This window comes from Agelaius phoeniceus, chromosome 12 (assembly GCF_051311805.1).
Source record: "Agelaius phoeniceus isolate bAgePho1 chromosome 12, bAgePho1.hap1, whole genome shotgun sequence".
NCBI classification, from domain to species: domain Eukaryota; kingdom Metazoa; phylum Chordata; class Aves; order Passeriformes; family Icteridae; genus Agelaius; species Agelaius phoeniceus.
In genome coordinates this window covers 17,942,273-17,956,482 of record NC_135276.1, presented here as the reverse complement: position 1 = coordinate 17,956,482, position 14,210 = coordinate 17,942,273, and the positions used below count along the sequence as shown (strand labels likewise).

General features: G+C 42.3%; 1 protein-coding gene across 1 annotated transcript; it reads left to right on the top strand.

The window, feature by feature from the left end:
* The first annotated feature begins 6,407 nt into the window (after window positions 1–6,407).
* On the top strand, window positions 6,408–14,210 carry MPHOSPH6 (M-phase phosphoprotein 6). Its single transcript, XM_054640497.2, has 5 exons — window positions 6,408–6,571; window positions 9,969–10,081; window positions 11,638–11,728; window positions 12,685–12,782; window positions 13,241–14,210. Exons 1-5 carry the CDS (start codon window positions 6,521–6,523, stop codon window positions 13,404–13,406), a joined length of 519 nt encoding a protein of 172 aa, XP_054496472.2. The 5' UTR covers window positions 6,408–6,520; the 3' UTR covers window positions 13,407–14,210.

The following is a 14,210-nucleotide window of genomic DNA, read 5'->3' as shown; positions in this document are numbered from 1 at the left end:
CAGGCATCAACATCTTGCTGAAACCTTCAGCTGATCAGAACACCGGGTTTGCTGAATCAGAGCCCTGCTCTGACACCTGCCCTGGCTCCATTTCCAGGCACTACATGGTGGGAAAAGGACATTCTGTACAGCACCCAGCTGGCTGGATGGTATCCAAACTGCTGCTTGCAAATTGTCCTCCTGACCCCAGGTACCCAGCACTGCAGGAAAACATTCAGAGCCTGCAGCACCTCACCCTGACCCCACTGCTGCTGAACCCTACCTCCCTTTTTAGCTAAAAACCATCAAGAATTGGTGGCAGGTAAGAAGTTAAAACAGTCCCTTCACAATTCACCTTCCTTCTGGGCATCTATTTTGTGCTTTCTAAAGGTCTCAAATGAATGGTATAGAAGCAGAAGAAAAGAGGCAGAAAGAATTCCAGGGACCAAGATGGATAGTGGGTTAGTTGCAGTACCATGCAATTAAATTTAGAGGCCAGGGATATAATTCACTGCTGAAATTCAGCTTTGCACTGTTGTAAGTTATTATTTCAGAGCAGAAGCTGAAATGGCCAGAAAGGGGAAAGTGTACAAGCAGAAGTATAATTGGACTTCAGTATTTCATATTGATACCCTGAGATTTCCACTGCTAAGCACTGTTTCAGAGTCTGACCAGGGTAACACTGCAGTGTAAGATCTCCCATATTCAGGCCACTAGATTATCCCATTTCCCCTGCAGGCACTGTAAATCAAAAGCAAAAGATACCCTGTTATGTTCTAGAGGACAGTTTTGTTGGCCTTTCTTTTCAAACACAATCTGAACACACATGTTTTTTATGTGAGTCTCATTTACTTCAGCTTTACTGTCTTGAATACAGATTTAAATTGGGGGGAGTGAAGGAAAGTAAAAAAGCAGACCTTGAAACCCAGCAGCTATCCACAGAGAAGGAAGGTGGCAGCTGGTTAAATAAAAAAATGAATGCATCATCACGTGGATGTGATTTTCTCAGTTTATAAAGAATTACAAGGTCTTTGTCCCTTTCAACCAGGCTCAGTCTGGATTTCGGTGAAACCCCTGCAGGTTTTTTACTCAGAACCCATCATTTTGGTGCAAAGAAATCCATCGTGCGTATTAAGGGGTCCATCCAAAGTACAGCGCTGCCACTTACTCTCAATATCACATTGGGTGGCACTCATTTTATGTTTCTAATTCCCCCTCCCTCCCTTCCTTCCTCCTCAGAAAGATAAACGTGTCAACAACAATGAGGTATCCGACTACTAATCGAAAGCAATATAGCTCTGCACAGACCAGCTCCATGATGGAATAAAGGAGTGAGCATGGATCTAAGCACCTTCTCTTCATATCATAGCCTTCATGTTGTTTTCAGGAGCATTTTTGTCAGGCAGTGATGAAAGGCTGAGAACAAAGTGAACAAAATTTCCTTTTACTGCTTAAAAATTCTCAGCTGCTTTGCTATATCAAAACGCTGTCTCTTTAAACAAATCGCATGGTTAAAAATGCCAAGTTATAATTCAGCAACTAACTCTGAAAATGACAATTTAATCAATCAGAACCAACCCTCCTGAAAAGAGGGGTGGAATAAAAGGAAAAAAAAATCTTAAAGCTTTCATGCAATGCGAGTGGTTGAAACTATAAAAATGTTCAATCACTGTAGAACAAGCCTGCAGCATCAATGTTTATTAAAGTCAGGGGAGCCATTTATTGACCTGGGAAACAGCAAAGCACCAGCAGCACTGCTGGATTGCATTTTTATGGCTAACAAACAGAGGGTGATATTTTCTTTTTCTCTTTTAATTGTGATTCCTTCAAATCCAAAAAGTTAAAAGCCTCCTGATTTTTAAAGGAAAGCAAAGAGAAGGATGCTCCACACCGTTCTGCAGTCATTCTCTTTGCTCTGGCTCCTAACATGGGCATATATCAAATAATTTCAAATATTTAGGCTTCTCCACATGCCAGCAGAATGACAGACCAGCATGAGTTCTCTCCACCACTTCAGCTGATGGCAGAATATAGAGAGCTGCCATCATGAGGCTGGCTCTTTCTGTAACCAAAAAGGAATTGCTCTATTTATTCATACAAAGGTCACCGTGCCACTGGACCAGCCAAAAGCACTCAGGACAAACTCAAGTCCTCTCCCAAACTGACACCAGGCATTTTCACCAAAGACACATCTTAATTGTTCTGGAGATTTTGTAACTGTTTTGCCACAAGCACATTTTTAAAACACACCTTTCCATGCTGCACAAATTGTGAACTACTGAAGGCTATTAAAAGGAAAGAGTCAGCCACGTGAACTGAGCTCACAGATCCGTGTTACCCAAATTACAGGAGCCTGGCTCCTGCTGCATTCTTTCCACATCATTCCCATCCACAGGAAAACCCACTGTCAGCTGAGGAACGCAGGGCAGGGATTTAAAACACCCTCTGTGTGTCAATTGCTGCAGGGAACAGGACTCCTGTAGGACTAATCAATATCATGAAACAGAAGATGTTTATTGTTTATATGACACACTTATTTATACATTTTAGCTCTACTGCACATGCTGATCGTGCTTTTCTTCGTTGGTGCCTCTACCTTGTCCAGGTGTTCTGCATGCACTTCTCAGGGTATGTGACTGGTTACAGTCCAGGTGGTTCACAGCTCTCTATTATCTAGTTCTTGTGGTCTTGGTACTCTGTTTCTCAGCCTCTTCTTTCTTACTTTAACACAGTTTCTGTCTTAGTAACCTTGATGCATTCCAGAGGGCTCTGAGAGAACTCTGGTAAGAATAGCTACCAGCGGTATGGCTGGTGCACAATGGGGCTTAAGTTCAGATACACTGCTACAAAATGCCACCTAAACCGGTGTCAATGCCAGAAAAGAAAAACGCAAAAGAGGGTGAATCAGTGCGGTGCGAAGGAGAGCTGGAGCTACCCTGTATCCTCCGTGGATGAGGTGAGGATGAGCAGCACAGGTTGTACGTGAGCACATCAAAGGTGCTGAATATTGTAACAAATCCCCGGCCCCCAGCACCTCAGCAGCTGCCAATGCACCGCATGCATTAGCGGCTCAGAGCGGCGTGGGAGCAGCAGAGATGAAAAACGAGTCCTCCCCATGAGAACAGCACCTCTGCCACGTGGAGGATTTCACCCTCTCTCCGGGGAGCAAACTGCTTTCCTGATCACACCCAGTCCCACTTCACGCCTTCCTTTCAGGTTTGCAAACAGACCCCCGGCAGCTCCACTTCTCATTTTCTTTTCCTCATTCATAGAGAAAAACACATAATGTCCTTGTTTAAAACACAGTGGAGAAGTTTGACACAAATTAATGATTCGCCTGTCATACTACAAGAATTTTGATATTTGCAAGGAGGGGAAAAAGGCTTCAGGTATTCGGAGAGCTGCAAAAAGCTGCCTCAGAATTCAAAGACAGCTCATAAGAAATCAAATCGACTGGTAGGCTGCTGTAAGGTTTGAGATACCCCTTTTGCACTAAAATCACACTACTACAATAATATGAATAAATAAAAGATTATGGGAAAAGTAAGCCACGAGTTCCCTCAAATTAGATCCCATTGGCGTGAAATTACTTCACAGCTGCCACATGTGTTGCTCCAAGAGAGATTACTCCTTAAATAATGTTAATGACAACTTTGATTTGACTTCAGTAATTACTAGAGGGAGAAGGGACCACATTTCCTAGGAAGAAAAATCTTTTATCTGCTTGTTTAATGTACAATCTTTGATGAGATGGAACTCCTTTCCCCCAAGTTATTTCCCGAGTATTTTTGTTTTGAAAAAGAAATTGATTTCTGGGTTGAAAACGGAGCTGCTGTGAAGCACTCAGCTGTGGGAGAGAGTCTAATTGTCATTTACAATGACCCTCGATTCTTCTCTAAACGTAGAGAGCTTCTTTTTCTCTCCTAACTCTCCTCACCCTCACTCCACTTCACAAGCAGGCGTATTTACAGGGCTGGATTCTTCCCTGAGTTACCTCCACCACCACCAGTAAATCATAAAAATTTCTCCTGCAATCAATGGAGTGTCTTCACATTTACCAGACAGTATAATCTGGTCCACAAGGCAGCTGATTGTTATCTATAACCTCCCCATCCAATTCAAGCGATGGGAGATGCAACCCAAAAATTTCCTTTGGGCTTTTTTACTGCCAAAATAGATCACATTCTTTGGCAGCCTTTTTACAATCTCCACTTTTCTAAATAAACATCACAGAACCTATACTGCTTTTACTGCAAAATGCTTCTCCCTGCCTGTATCAAGGCAGGTTTTTAGCTGATGTGCAAACAGACAGTGACAGAAACTCTGTGCAAGCCTGGGGTACAGCACCAAGACATGGGGTACAGTGGGGAGCAGGGAGCACCAGGAATAATCCTCATGGTTAGATAAGGTGAAAACCCCTTGCACTCTCCCCATATCACACATCACTGCATGATGATGTAAATTATTAGATTGCAGCTCTCAGAATTTGGGGGCAGGATGCTCCTTCTCAACAAATGTAGAGTGGAGCTGTTGTGTGCAGTGCACAATCCCAAACAGGCTGTGAGCAGAGTCTGCTGAGGAATGGTTGAGCTGGGATGTTCTGCAGGATGGAGGGACAGAAACAGCCCTTGAAAAGGCCACCAAGCAAAGCCAGGCACTAGCACAGCTCAGTGGCTGCAGAAGTGCTGAGGAGAGCACAGTATTTAGAAGAAATCATTCAAAGTACATTCCTGCACTGTAAATGAACCGAAACTGCTCAGAAAAGCCCTGACGTTGAAGGTCATGCAATTAAACACAGGGCTCTGATTTGCAATGATCAACAAAAAGTAAATGCATTATTAAAATGCACAGCAAATAGAACAAAACACCAAAAATGGACAGATTATGGCTGTACTCTGTCATTACATTAATTAGCAGCTTTCCCCTATTGGTTTGCTCACTAAGATCCAAACATATTCATTCTTTGATGAACATTTGTATTCAGAAAATGGCAAATTTCTTCCCAGCCTTCTTTTGTTGGGAAGGGATGATAGCTGTTAATGAGAAAGGGAACAGAGAAGGAGCAAAACAGCTTAGCTGCCACACTCACAATGTGACTTTCTCACTGGGGCCTTGAACTTCAGAGCAGCTTCAACTCATTTACAGAGCCTGGGAATGAAGGTGCCTTCCTGATATGAAAATTAAATGTTTTCATGCAGTGTTATGACTTTGCCTTGAAGCATTTGTGGCTCCATGTTTCATTGGCATTTGTGGTCATTTTAGTCCACTAAGCTTAAATGTGTAATAAGGAAGGCTGGATGTGGATAATTCTCCCTCCTTTCCCACTGCAATCAGGTTTTGTCCTTCATTATACCTTTCTGTGGAGTCTATTAGAACATAAATCTTTACAGAGTTCTTCAAGCTTTGACCTACATCTTGCATATACGGGAACTTTTCTCCCTAAATGGTCTTTTGGAGCACACCAGTTCATTAAAGTTTTGAACACTGAACCCTCACTCTTATTGCTTTATCACCCAGTTTATGTGCCAAATGTCAAAACAGGCATCAGAAATCTGATTTATGAGGATATATAGAGAAATTGTGGTACATGCTTCTGACTAGGAGTCAGCTGGCAATTCCCTATCAGGATATCCTCCTCAGCTCCCAGTGCCCAGCAGGGCAGTCCAACACCAACACTGCCAATACTGAATTCACAAATCACAATTCAGGACTAACAAAGCTTTGAGGCTTCTTGTAATATCTTTGAATTTGTGTGCTTTCCAGTTTTAATCACATCTGACCATGTTGTGATTTTTTTTTTTTAATAAAAGTCAGTGCTGATTATAAAAAAATAAATTCTTATGAAGCCAAGCAGTCTCCAAATGCCAGTGTGAGAAGTATTTAATACTCTTTTTGAAACACCAGAAAATTATGGATGAAGCTGTAAGCCGGCAGTACTACACAACACACAAGCATGGGTAAGGCATGTCAGGTTCACCATTTCATACCGAAGCGGATTTATGTCCTGCTCACACCCCCGATCTCCCTCACCCCGCACACCGTAAAGTTTATTTCTACCGCTGGTTTTGCATCACCAGCGCACTCCCCGGCCCCGGCGGCTCTCGGTGCCGTGCCCAGGGTGCCGTGGGCAGGGTGCCTTGGGCAGGGTGCCGTGAGCAGGGTGCCGTGGGCAGGGTGCCGTGGGAAGGGCGCCGTGGGCAGGGTGCCGTGGGCAGGGTGCCCGTGAGCAGGGTGCCGTGGGCAGGATGCTGTGGGCAGGGTACCGTGGGCAGGGTGCCGTGGGCAGGGTGCCGTGAGCAGGGTGCTGTGGGCAGGGTGCCGTGGGCAGGGTGCCGTGAGCAGGGTGCCGTGGGCAGGGTGCCGTGAGCAGGGTGCCGTGGGCAGGGTGCCGTGAGCAGGGTGCTGTGGGCAGGGTGCCGTGCCCGCGGCCGCCCCCAGCCGGAGGGTGGAGCCGCGCCGCCGCCTCGCCCCGCTCCTCCCGCGGCGTGCGCGGCCTCGGCGCTACGCGAGCGCGGGGATCCGCCGCGGCCTGCGGGCCGCCATGGCCGGGGAGGTGAAAACCAAGCTGTCCAAGAACCTGCTGCGCATGAAGGTGACGGGGGAACGAGGGGAGGGCGAGCCGGAGGCCCGCGGGGGGGGGCTGGAAGCGGGGGCAGCAGGGCCGGGCACCGATGGCGAGCGGGGCCCGGCGCTGTGAGGCGCGGCCGGGCTGCGTGTCCCCGGCCACACGCGGCCGTACCGGACCCTGGTTTGGGGCATTGCCGTGCCCATCGCCGGCCACCCACGCTCCGGATAAACAGATGTGTTTATCCATGGGCTGCTTTCCCGGCAATAAATCGCTGATGCCGGCACCGAGCCGCTCGAACGCGGGGGTTACAAACTGCAAGGTTCGGTGCCGGAGAGCAGCCTCATGGTTCCAGCTAAAGCCTGGCCTCCAGGGCCAGCTCCAGCGCAGCTTTTGGGAGTGCTTTCGTTCCAGCTCGCTCCTCTGCAGCTGGGTGGTTTGTTGTGAATTTAAATAAAAATATTTCAACGGCACATTGAAATGAAAATACCAATGCTGTTTGCTTTGCTTGGGGGTGGGGCTTTTAGTGTTGAGAAAAGAAAGTTTTGGTGTGTCCATTTTTACCCCTGTTTACATTGCTGGCTAAGCAAATCCCAGCCTGAATGGGGATTAGCATCCAGTATTAACCAGCCTTCCCAACTCATAAATGCCAGGGATCTTGGTAACATCCCGATGTGCTTATTACCCTTGGAATTGTGAATCTCATGTCACCAGTGTGAAATTGGTCTCTGCTCACTGGCTAATGGATTCTGCTTCACACCATGTACTACAACTCCTAATTCAGTAGAGTACGTTCTCTGATTGATGGTCCTTTATTGCTGGAAAACAACCAGGAAAAGTTGAGTAACTTTTTTTTTCTTTTTATGTTAATATTCAATTTTTTAACTGAACATGATGGGGCCTTTGTGGCTTCTTGCTTGTGGTGTTTTATTTAGCCATTTTTTCCCCACGTATATGGGCCTATATTTCACATTCTGGCTGAAAAGAGTTAGCTGACTTCAGTTCAATTTTTCACATAAAGTGCACTCTGCTACAGTTGGATGATGGAATATTTACCCTAATTAACAGATGCTTCTAAATCTAAAACTTGTACACAGAAGGAACAAAATACATCTTGCCTCACTCTCTAAAGGGAGTAGGTGTTGAACTGAGTCAGCCAGCAATGTATGATACAGACTCCCATAACCTGGATGGCAGCATCATTACTTTTTCTTATTTTTATATAATACACTTTTAAAATGAAATTTTTCTTTCTGTTGTTTGCCAGCATACTAACCCCCTGGAGATTTCAAAAGCAGGTTTTTGGCTTGTTTTTCTCTGGAAGGCAATGGAGAACCAGCCATGTGAATATGCTGCCATGACATTTGCAGGTTCACAGTCCAGGCAGTAATAACCAGCTTTGAAGAGATCAGTAGGTTTTGAAAAGGTCATACACAGATCTTGCATTTAGCACTTTGTTTCTGCAGATCCTCCTGTTTACAAATGTTTTAATGAAGCCTTTAGCAGCTGCCTCTGCAGGTAGTGATCCAATGTATTAGCAGAATTCAGCAGGTGGGTGCAGTGGCACCCAGAGGTGACGTGTGGTGGGTGGTGTTGGAAGGACCTTTTGCAGTAAATACTGGGCCACATGGAGACACACTTTCAGATCTTGCACCATTTCATCCACGTCTCACAGCTTGGGGAAACTCACCCAAACAACTCCTCAGTTACTGACTTATAATACTCTGTGCCTACCACAACGGGTATATTTTTAATTCATCAGTGTGTGTTTACATTCGAGAGAAACCTGATCACATAATTTCTATCTAGGTTTTTCCTGTAGTAATCTTCAGGAACATAATCTTTAAAATGGAGTGTGAAATGATTATTTAATTGGGTTCTTGTAGCAGAATTTCTTGTGTTGAGATTTTCAACTGGCTAACCAATTTCCTTGAGCAATATGTTTTTCCACATGATAGATTCACTTATTTTCCTCAAGAAGATACTGTAATTTTAATTGGAAAGCTTTGACATATTCTGAATCGACTCAGAAAACAGAAGTCAATTTTTCTTTCATTAAAGATCTTGTACAGTGGATGCAAATAGAAATATAAAATGAAACACTAGCTCTGTTGGCTTGTACTTCTGAGTTTGGTTTGGTTGGGCATTTTGTATAGACTGAAAAGATGTGTGGGTTGTTTATAATACATACATTGCACACCTATATCACCTATATATTTTTACAGGACTGTGTGTGAACTGTACTGTTAGATTTGCCTCTGTCTGGGAGTTAGCTTGGTATAAATGTAGACCTCTGACAGGTACAGTTATCCAAACACTTTCTGTAGATCCTCAGGAAGGTCCCAACTTTTAGGGAGGTGGGACTATATGGGTTATCACCATAAAATTTTGAAGAGTTCTGTTTTTTCCCAGCATGTTTCATTGACATTGATTTGACTTAATTGTCACTCAGTTCAGGCACCTGACTTAAGACAAATGGAAATTAAAATGCTGTTTCACAGGCCTCAGGTCTGTAGTTCTGTGCTCTCAGCAGTTTTTTATAGGCTGTGACAGATGTCTTCTTCTACACCCAGCTGTTGAGAGGTTACTGTTCCTACCTGCCTGTTCCCATCCTCTGACAGAGGTTATTCACCAAGGAAGCAAGTGACAGGAGTGTCCTTGTATTAGGAAAAAACAGCAGTCTTGCCCTAAACTCCACTATTGATCTCAGCTCTTTTGGCAGACTGTTCCTGCAGTGGGTGAACAGGTCCTTAAATACAGTGCTGGACCAGGACTTTGGTGGGTCAGTGAGAGCTGAAGAGCTGGGAACATCTTCCTTTAGCACAGCTGCATACAGAGGAGTTTGCCTCATAGTCTGGTTTCAAAGTCTTACATTTTTCCACTTCCAAAGGCAGGTTAGTGCCTTCACAGCTACAAACACATTCCAGTTCATTAAATCTGAGAAGAGGATGGTTGAAAATACAAAAAATGGCCAGGCTGGTATAACCCACCTCTAGTTCTGAGCTCCAGTGCTGTTTGTATGGGTGGAGTTGGTTCCTGATGTGCAGCAATAACTTCAACACCATTATCTTCTTTCTGGTCTTTACTGAAACATTAGAAAAACCTTAGTAAAACTGGGGAATTGTGACAACTCCAGTCCATCAAAACTAGCCAGGACAGGTCTATTTCTTTATATGTAAGTACAGGTGTGACTTACTGTTGACTTTCAGTAGATAGCTATGATAGCAGCTGTTTTAATTTTCCATTGTCTGTTTGCACAAACTTTGACCAAACTCAGAGAAAAAAAAAATCACAAAAAACATTTACTTTGTATCAACTACTAAACATCATGTAATGGATAATTGCTATCATGTAATTACTGCATGTTCAGAAGATACCCATGATGCAGAAAACTGAAGCTGTGTGTTTGTGTCTTTCTTTGTAGTTCATGCAAAGGGGTTTGGATTCACAAACTAAAAAACAACTAGAAGAAGAAGAAAAGAAGATAATTAGTGAAGAACACTGGTATCTTGATGTACCAGATCTAAAGGAAAAAGAGTAAGCTTGTAATCTTTTGTACTTCTTATCGTCATTGGATTGTTTTGAAATGGAAATAGCATATTCATATTATTTCCTGTAAGATAAGTATTATAAATAACCAGTTAACAGAAGCAAAAATAGTGACAGACCGGCATTACAACTTTTTTATTACTTATTTTTAGGGCTGTTCTTGAGGTTGCCTAGTGTAGTTTGACCTACTTTCAATTCTTGTGTGTGTTGTTTTCTTTCCCTCACACATTCTTCTAGATGCATGCAATTAGTTTCTTTCAGTCAGGGTCCAATTCATTCATTGCTGCTTTTTCCCTTCATTAGAAACAAAGTTTGGAACATTGTGTTAGTAAATTCAGCTCCAGACACATGGTTAAATCAATCAGGACAGTTCTGTCCTCTTGTGTCCAGCTCACTTCAAATCCTGGTTTTGAAATAGGAGGGATAATGGCAAAAATAAAGGAAGGCTTAGCTAATAAGGAAAAAAAGTGTCCTGCTCTTTAGAAAGGTGCCTTAAATAGCAGGAGAACTACTTTTGAAATTGCTTGGGTTTCATCCTTTCTAAAGTGAAAAAAAATTCCACTGAGGGAGAACATACATAGTTTTGAAAAAGCTGGGACCCAAGGAATTAACTGTAGCTGAATAAGGCCATTGATAACTCTTTTCCATTACTCTTGGTGGATATGACAAAAAGGTATTTGAGCTTCAGTTGGAGCAAGGAGTGTTCAGGCTGGACATTGGGAGAACTTTTGTAACAATAAGGCTATTGAAGCTCTGGAGTAGATTGCCTGAGGAGACACTGGATTCTTCATCATGAGAAGTCTTTTGAGGACAGGTTAGCTGGACCTCTGCTGTTCATGGCACATGTGTGAGTGATATTGCCTTGGGGCAGGACAATGAGCTCAATCTCTTCAGCCTGAGTTCTGTGATCATGAGAGTTTGATTTACATGGGAGATGAAGAGGATGAGGGAATAGGTACATGTGTGTGAGGAAAAGGATGGAACAATCCACCAAAGTACTTTTATCTGACACATGTATTATGAATGCCTCAGGGTCATGTTTCTTTTCTCACTCCATGCTCATTAAAAGAGGAAAAAAAGGAGGAAGAAGGGGGAAATCTGTCTGCTGAACAGAGAGTGACACAGTGTTTTATACCCTGACAGACTCAACTAATGCCAGGTCCAGCAACACAATGAAAAATTAATTAGAAGCTTTTGCTGGTATAGTAGTGCCACCTGGGGAGTGATATTTATGTGGTATTTTTATTCTGGCAAAAGTATTAATGTAGGCAGAACCATACCAGCAAAGAGTGCTTTTTGTCAGAAGAGTTAATTTTGCTTGTGGAGATGGCACAGCTTTGCTGACAAAAAGGATTCCTTTGCACTCCAAGCTCCTTTTACTGAAAGATTTATCAGGGCAATTGAGCAGAAAGTAGTTGATGGTTTAAAATACACTGTGGTTTTGTTTATTTGCGTGGGGGAAGACAGCACATCCTTTTTGCATTTGTTTAATTTGATAATTTTAAAGTGCATGGTTTGACAAAATGCTGGGTTTGGGGTTTCAGGAGCTGTATAATAGAAGAGAGAAGCTTTCTGCGCTGTGAGGATCTCGTTTATGGCAGAATGTCCTTCAAAGGGTTCAATCCTGAAATTGAGGTACCATTTCAGTGTCCTGCTTTGAGGTTGTCTCACATTAGGGTTGAAGCCCCTGGGGATGGGGATTTGAGTGTTCACACTGCAGCCTTATTGGCCTTTGCAGCACCTTCCATAAACCCTCCCATGTCCCAAAACTCCATCATTCAACCCTAAATGTTGATCAATGCAGCATCTGGTAGATAGAATCTTATCAGCTCCCTGTGTTGTTGGTCAGTAATTGCACGACTCCTGCAGATTTTCCCTCCCTGAAGTGAGGAAACCATCCCACATGCTGCTCACCAAAACAAAAGCTCACTTTTCCTCCTGACATAGAATGCAGAGTCTGATCTACAAACATTCAACCCTATTTATTCAACACTTACTTGTATCAATAAGGCCTTAGAGTTCCAAAGTAAAAATGCTGGGCAAGAGTCTTTCATTTCTTTCTGGCATGATTCATGCTGATAGAAGCACACAGGGACAGGAATAAAAAGGTTAGCACTGAACCTGAAGCAGGAGGATGAAGGTGTAAAGACTGAGAGATTTGCAGAAGGCCATGTAAGGTAATTTCCTAGGAGATTCTTCCAGTTACTTTGAACTTGCTGTCCCTGTGACTGAGCATATGATTGCTTCATGGCTTTTACTGTAAATGCTTGAAAATATTCTTTCTTTTTAACAAAACCATTTCAAGGTCTGTGTGTGCTAACATCACAATGAAAAATTAATTATGATCTGGTCTCCTGGAGATGTTTGGAGGAGTGCCCTCTAGAATGTTTGAGTAGTACAATACAATGAAAACGCTGTCTCTGTTGCCTTTTCTTCCTGAGTTTTTATAATGATGGCTCTAGCCTAACCAGGAACAGAAAATAATTACTAAATTTGATTCTTACCTCTTATGCTCTTCTACCAGTGAATTTCAGCACTGTTGCCATTGTGTCATGGTCACATGCTTAAGCTGTTTCTCACTTCATTTTCAGAAGTTAATGATCCAAATGAACTCTAAGTGCAAGGAGGATAAAATCGAAGAGGATGATAAAATGGAGGCTGATGTGTCAGATGAAGAAATGGCCAGAAGGTAAGTTACATTTTATGACATAATCAGTACTAGCTAGGAATATGATACGTTACTGTATTATGTGTGGGGAAATAAAACCCAAAAATGAAACAAACAAAAATTTTAAAAAGCCCACAATAGATATGGAACTGTACCAAATTGATTTTCCAGGAATGCTGGTGTATATTCATTTGAATATCAATTGCATTTGGGGGTAAATTCTCCATCACTTGTAGGGATTTTCTGCCCTTTGATATCCAGGTATTCCATGCTAATTCCCTCCTTGTTACCAGCTGCTAACAAATTGAAGCTATCAGAGTGAATAATAATGTAATAAGTCATGCAATACTTGTGCTTCTCCAAGCTTTTAATGCCCAGGTTTTTTACACCACTTGAATTGTTGATTATGTTTAGGAGATGCACCACTATTTTTCCTCTGATTTTAGTTGAAAGTGTAATTTTTTTTATTCTCTCTACAGATATGAAACACTAGTGGGAACAATAGGGAAGAAATTTTTGAGAAAAAGGGACCAACGTGTACTCAAGGATGATGATGAAGATGAAGATGATGAAGTTGAAGAGGGGAATAGTAACACAAGACCTAGTAAAAGAGCTAAGAAAATGTTCTTAAAACCTCATGATTAAGGTCAACTGCACAAGTGGAGCTTGTTACCTAATGCCTACCAAACCAAGAGTACCAAGAACTGGAGATTGTTTGGAGTTTTTGCTATTTAATGTAAAGGGTGGATTTGTAAATCTGTTCTATTCTCATTGAAATTTCTACCATCCACAGGACAGACACTTTCCAAAGTGGGTGTTTATATAATGGATGTTGTACATCCTTGCCTCTCTCAGCAGCTTTTCATGACTGGGACACTCATCCCATCAGTCTCTTTAAATGTTCTGCATAGTTAAACTGAGTGTTGCATGCAATCAAAAGCAACGTTATTTACAATTTAGGATAACATCTGAAAGAAGTATTTGGAGTAAAGATGAGCTGTGTCCAATTCAGTAAGGCAGTTCAGCTTTCACTGCTTGCTTTATTATGAAAATGAAACCTGCGCTCTCTTCAAATTGAAAAAAGTCAGCAGAAACATGCTTGGTTTGTGATCTTTTTTACTGTGCTAAAAATAAGATGAGAGAAGAACAGAGAAATAAAATCCACTTTATTGAATTTTATTTTTTATAAAGTTTATTTAAAAATAGAGGATTTTGTAGTGAAACTTTTTTTTTAATACAGCAAGCCAAATATTGGGCAACGTTTACAGTTTGACATCTGAGCAGATTGTGAATCTTAGTTTCTGCCTTCCAAAAGAAATTTGCTAATTTTGCCTCTTTTTCAGCAAAAAAATCCAATCTTATAATTATGTAAGTCTTGTCATAAAAGCATAATAACAGTTTCGGAAACATACTTGAAAGCAGAATAAAAACTGTGGGGTTTTGTGTTGA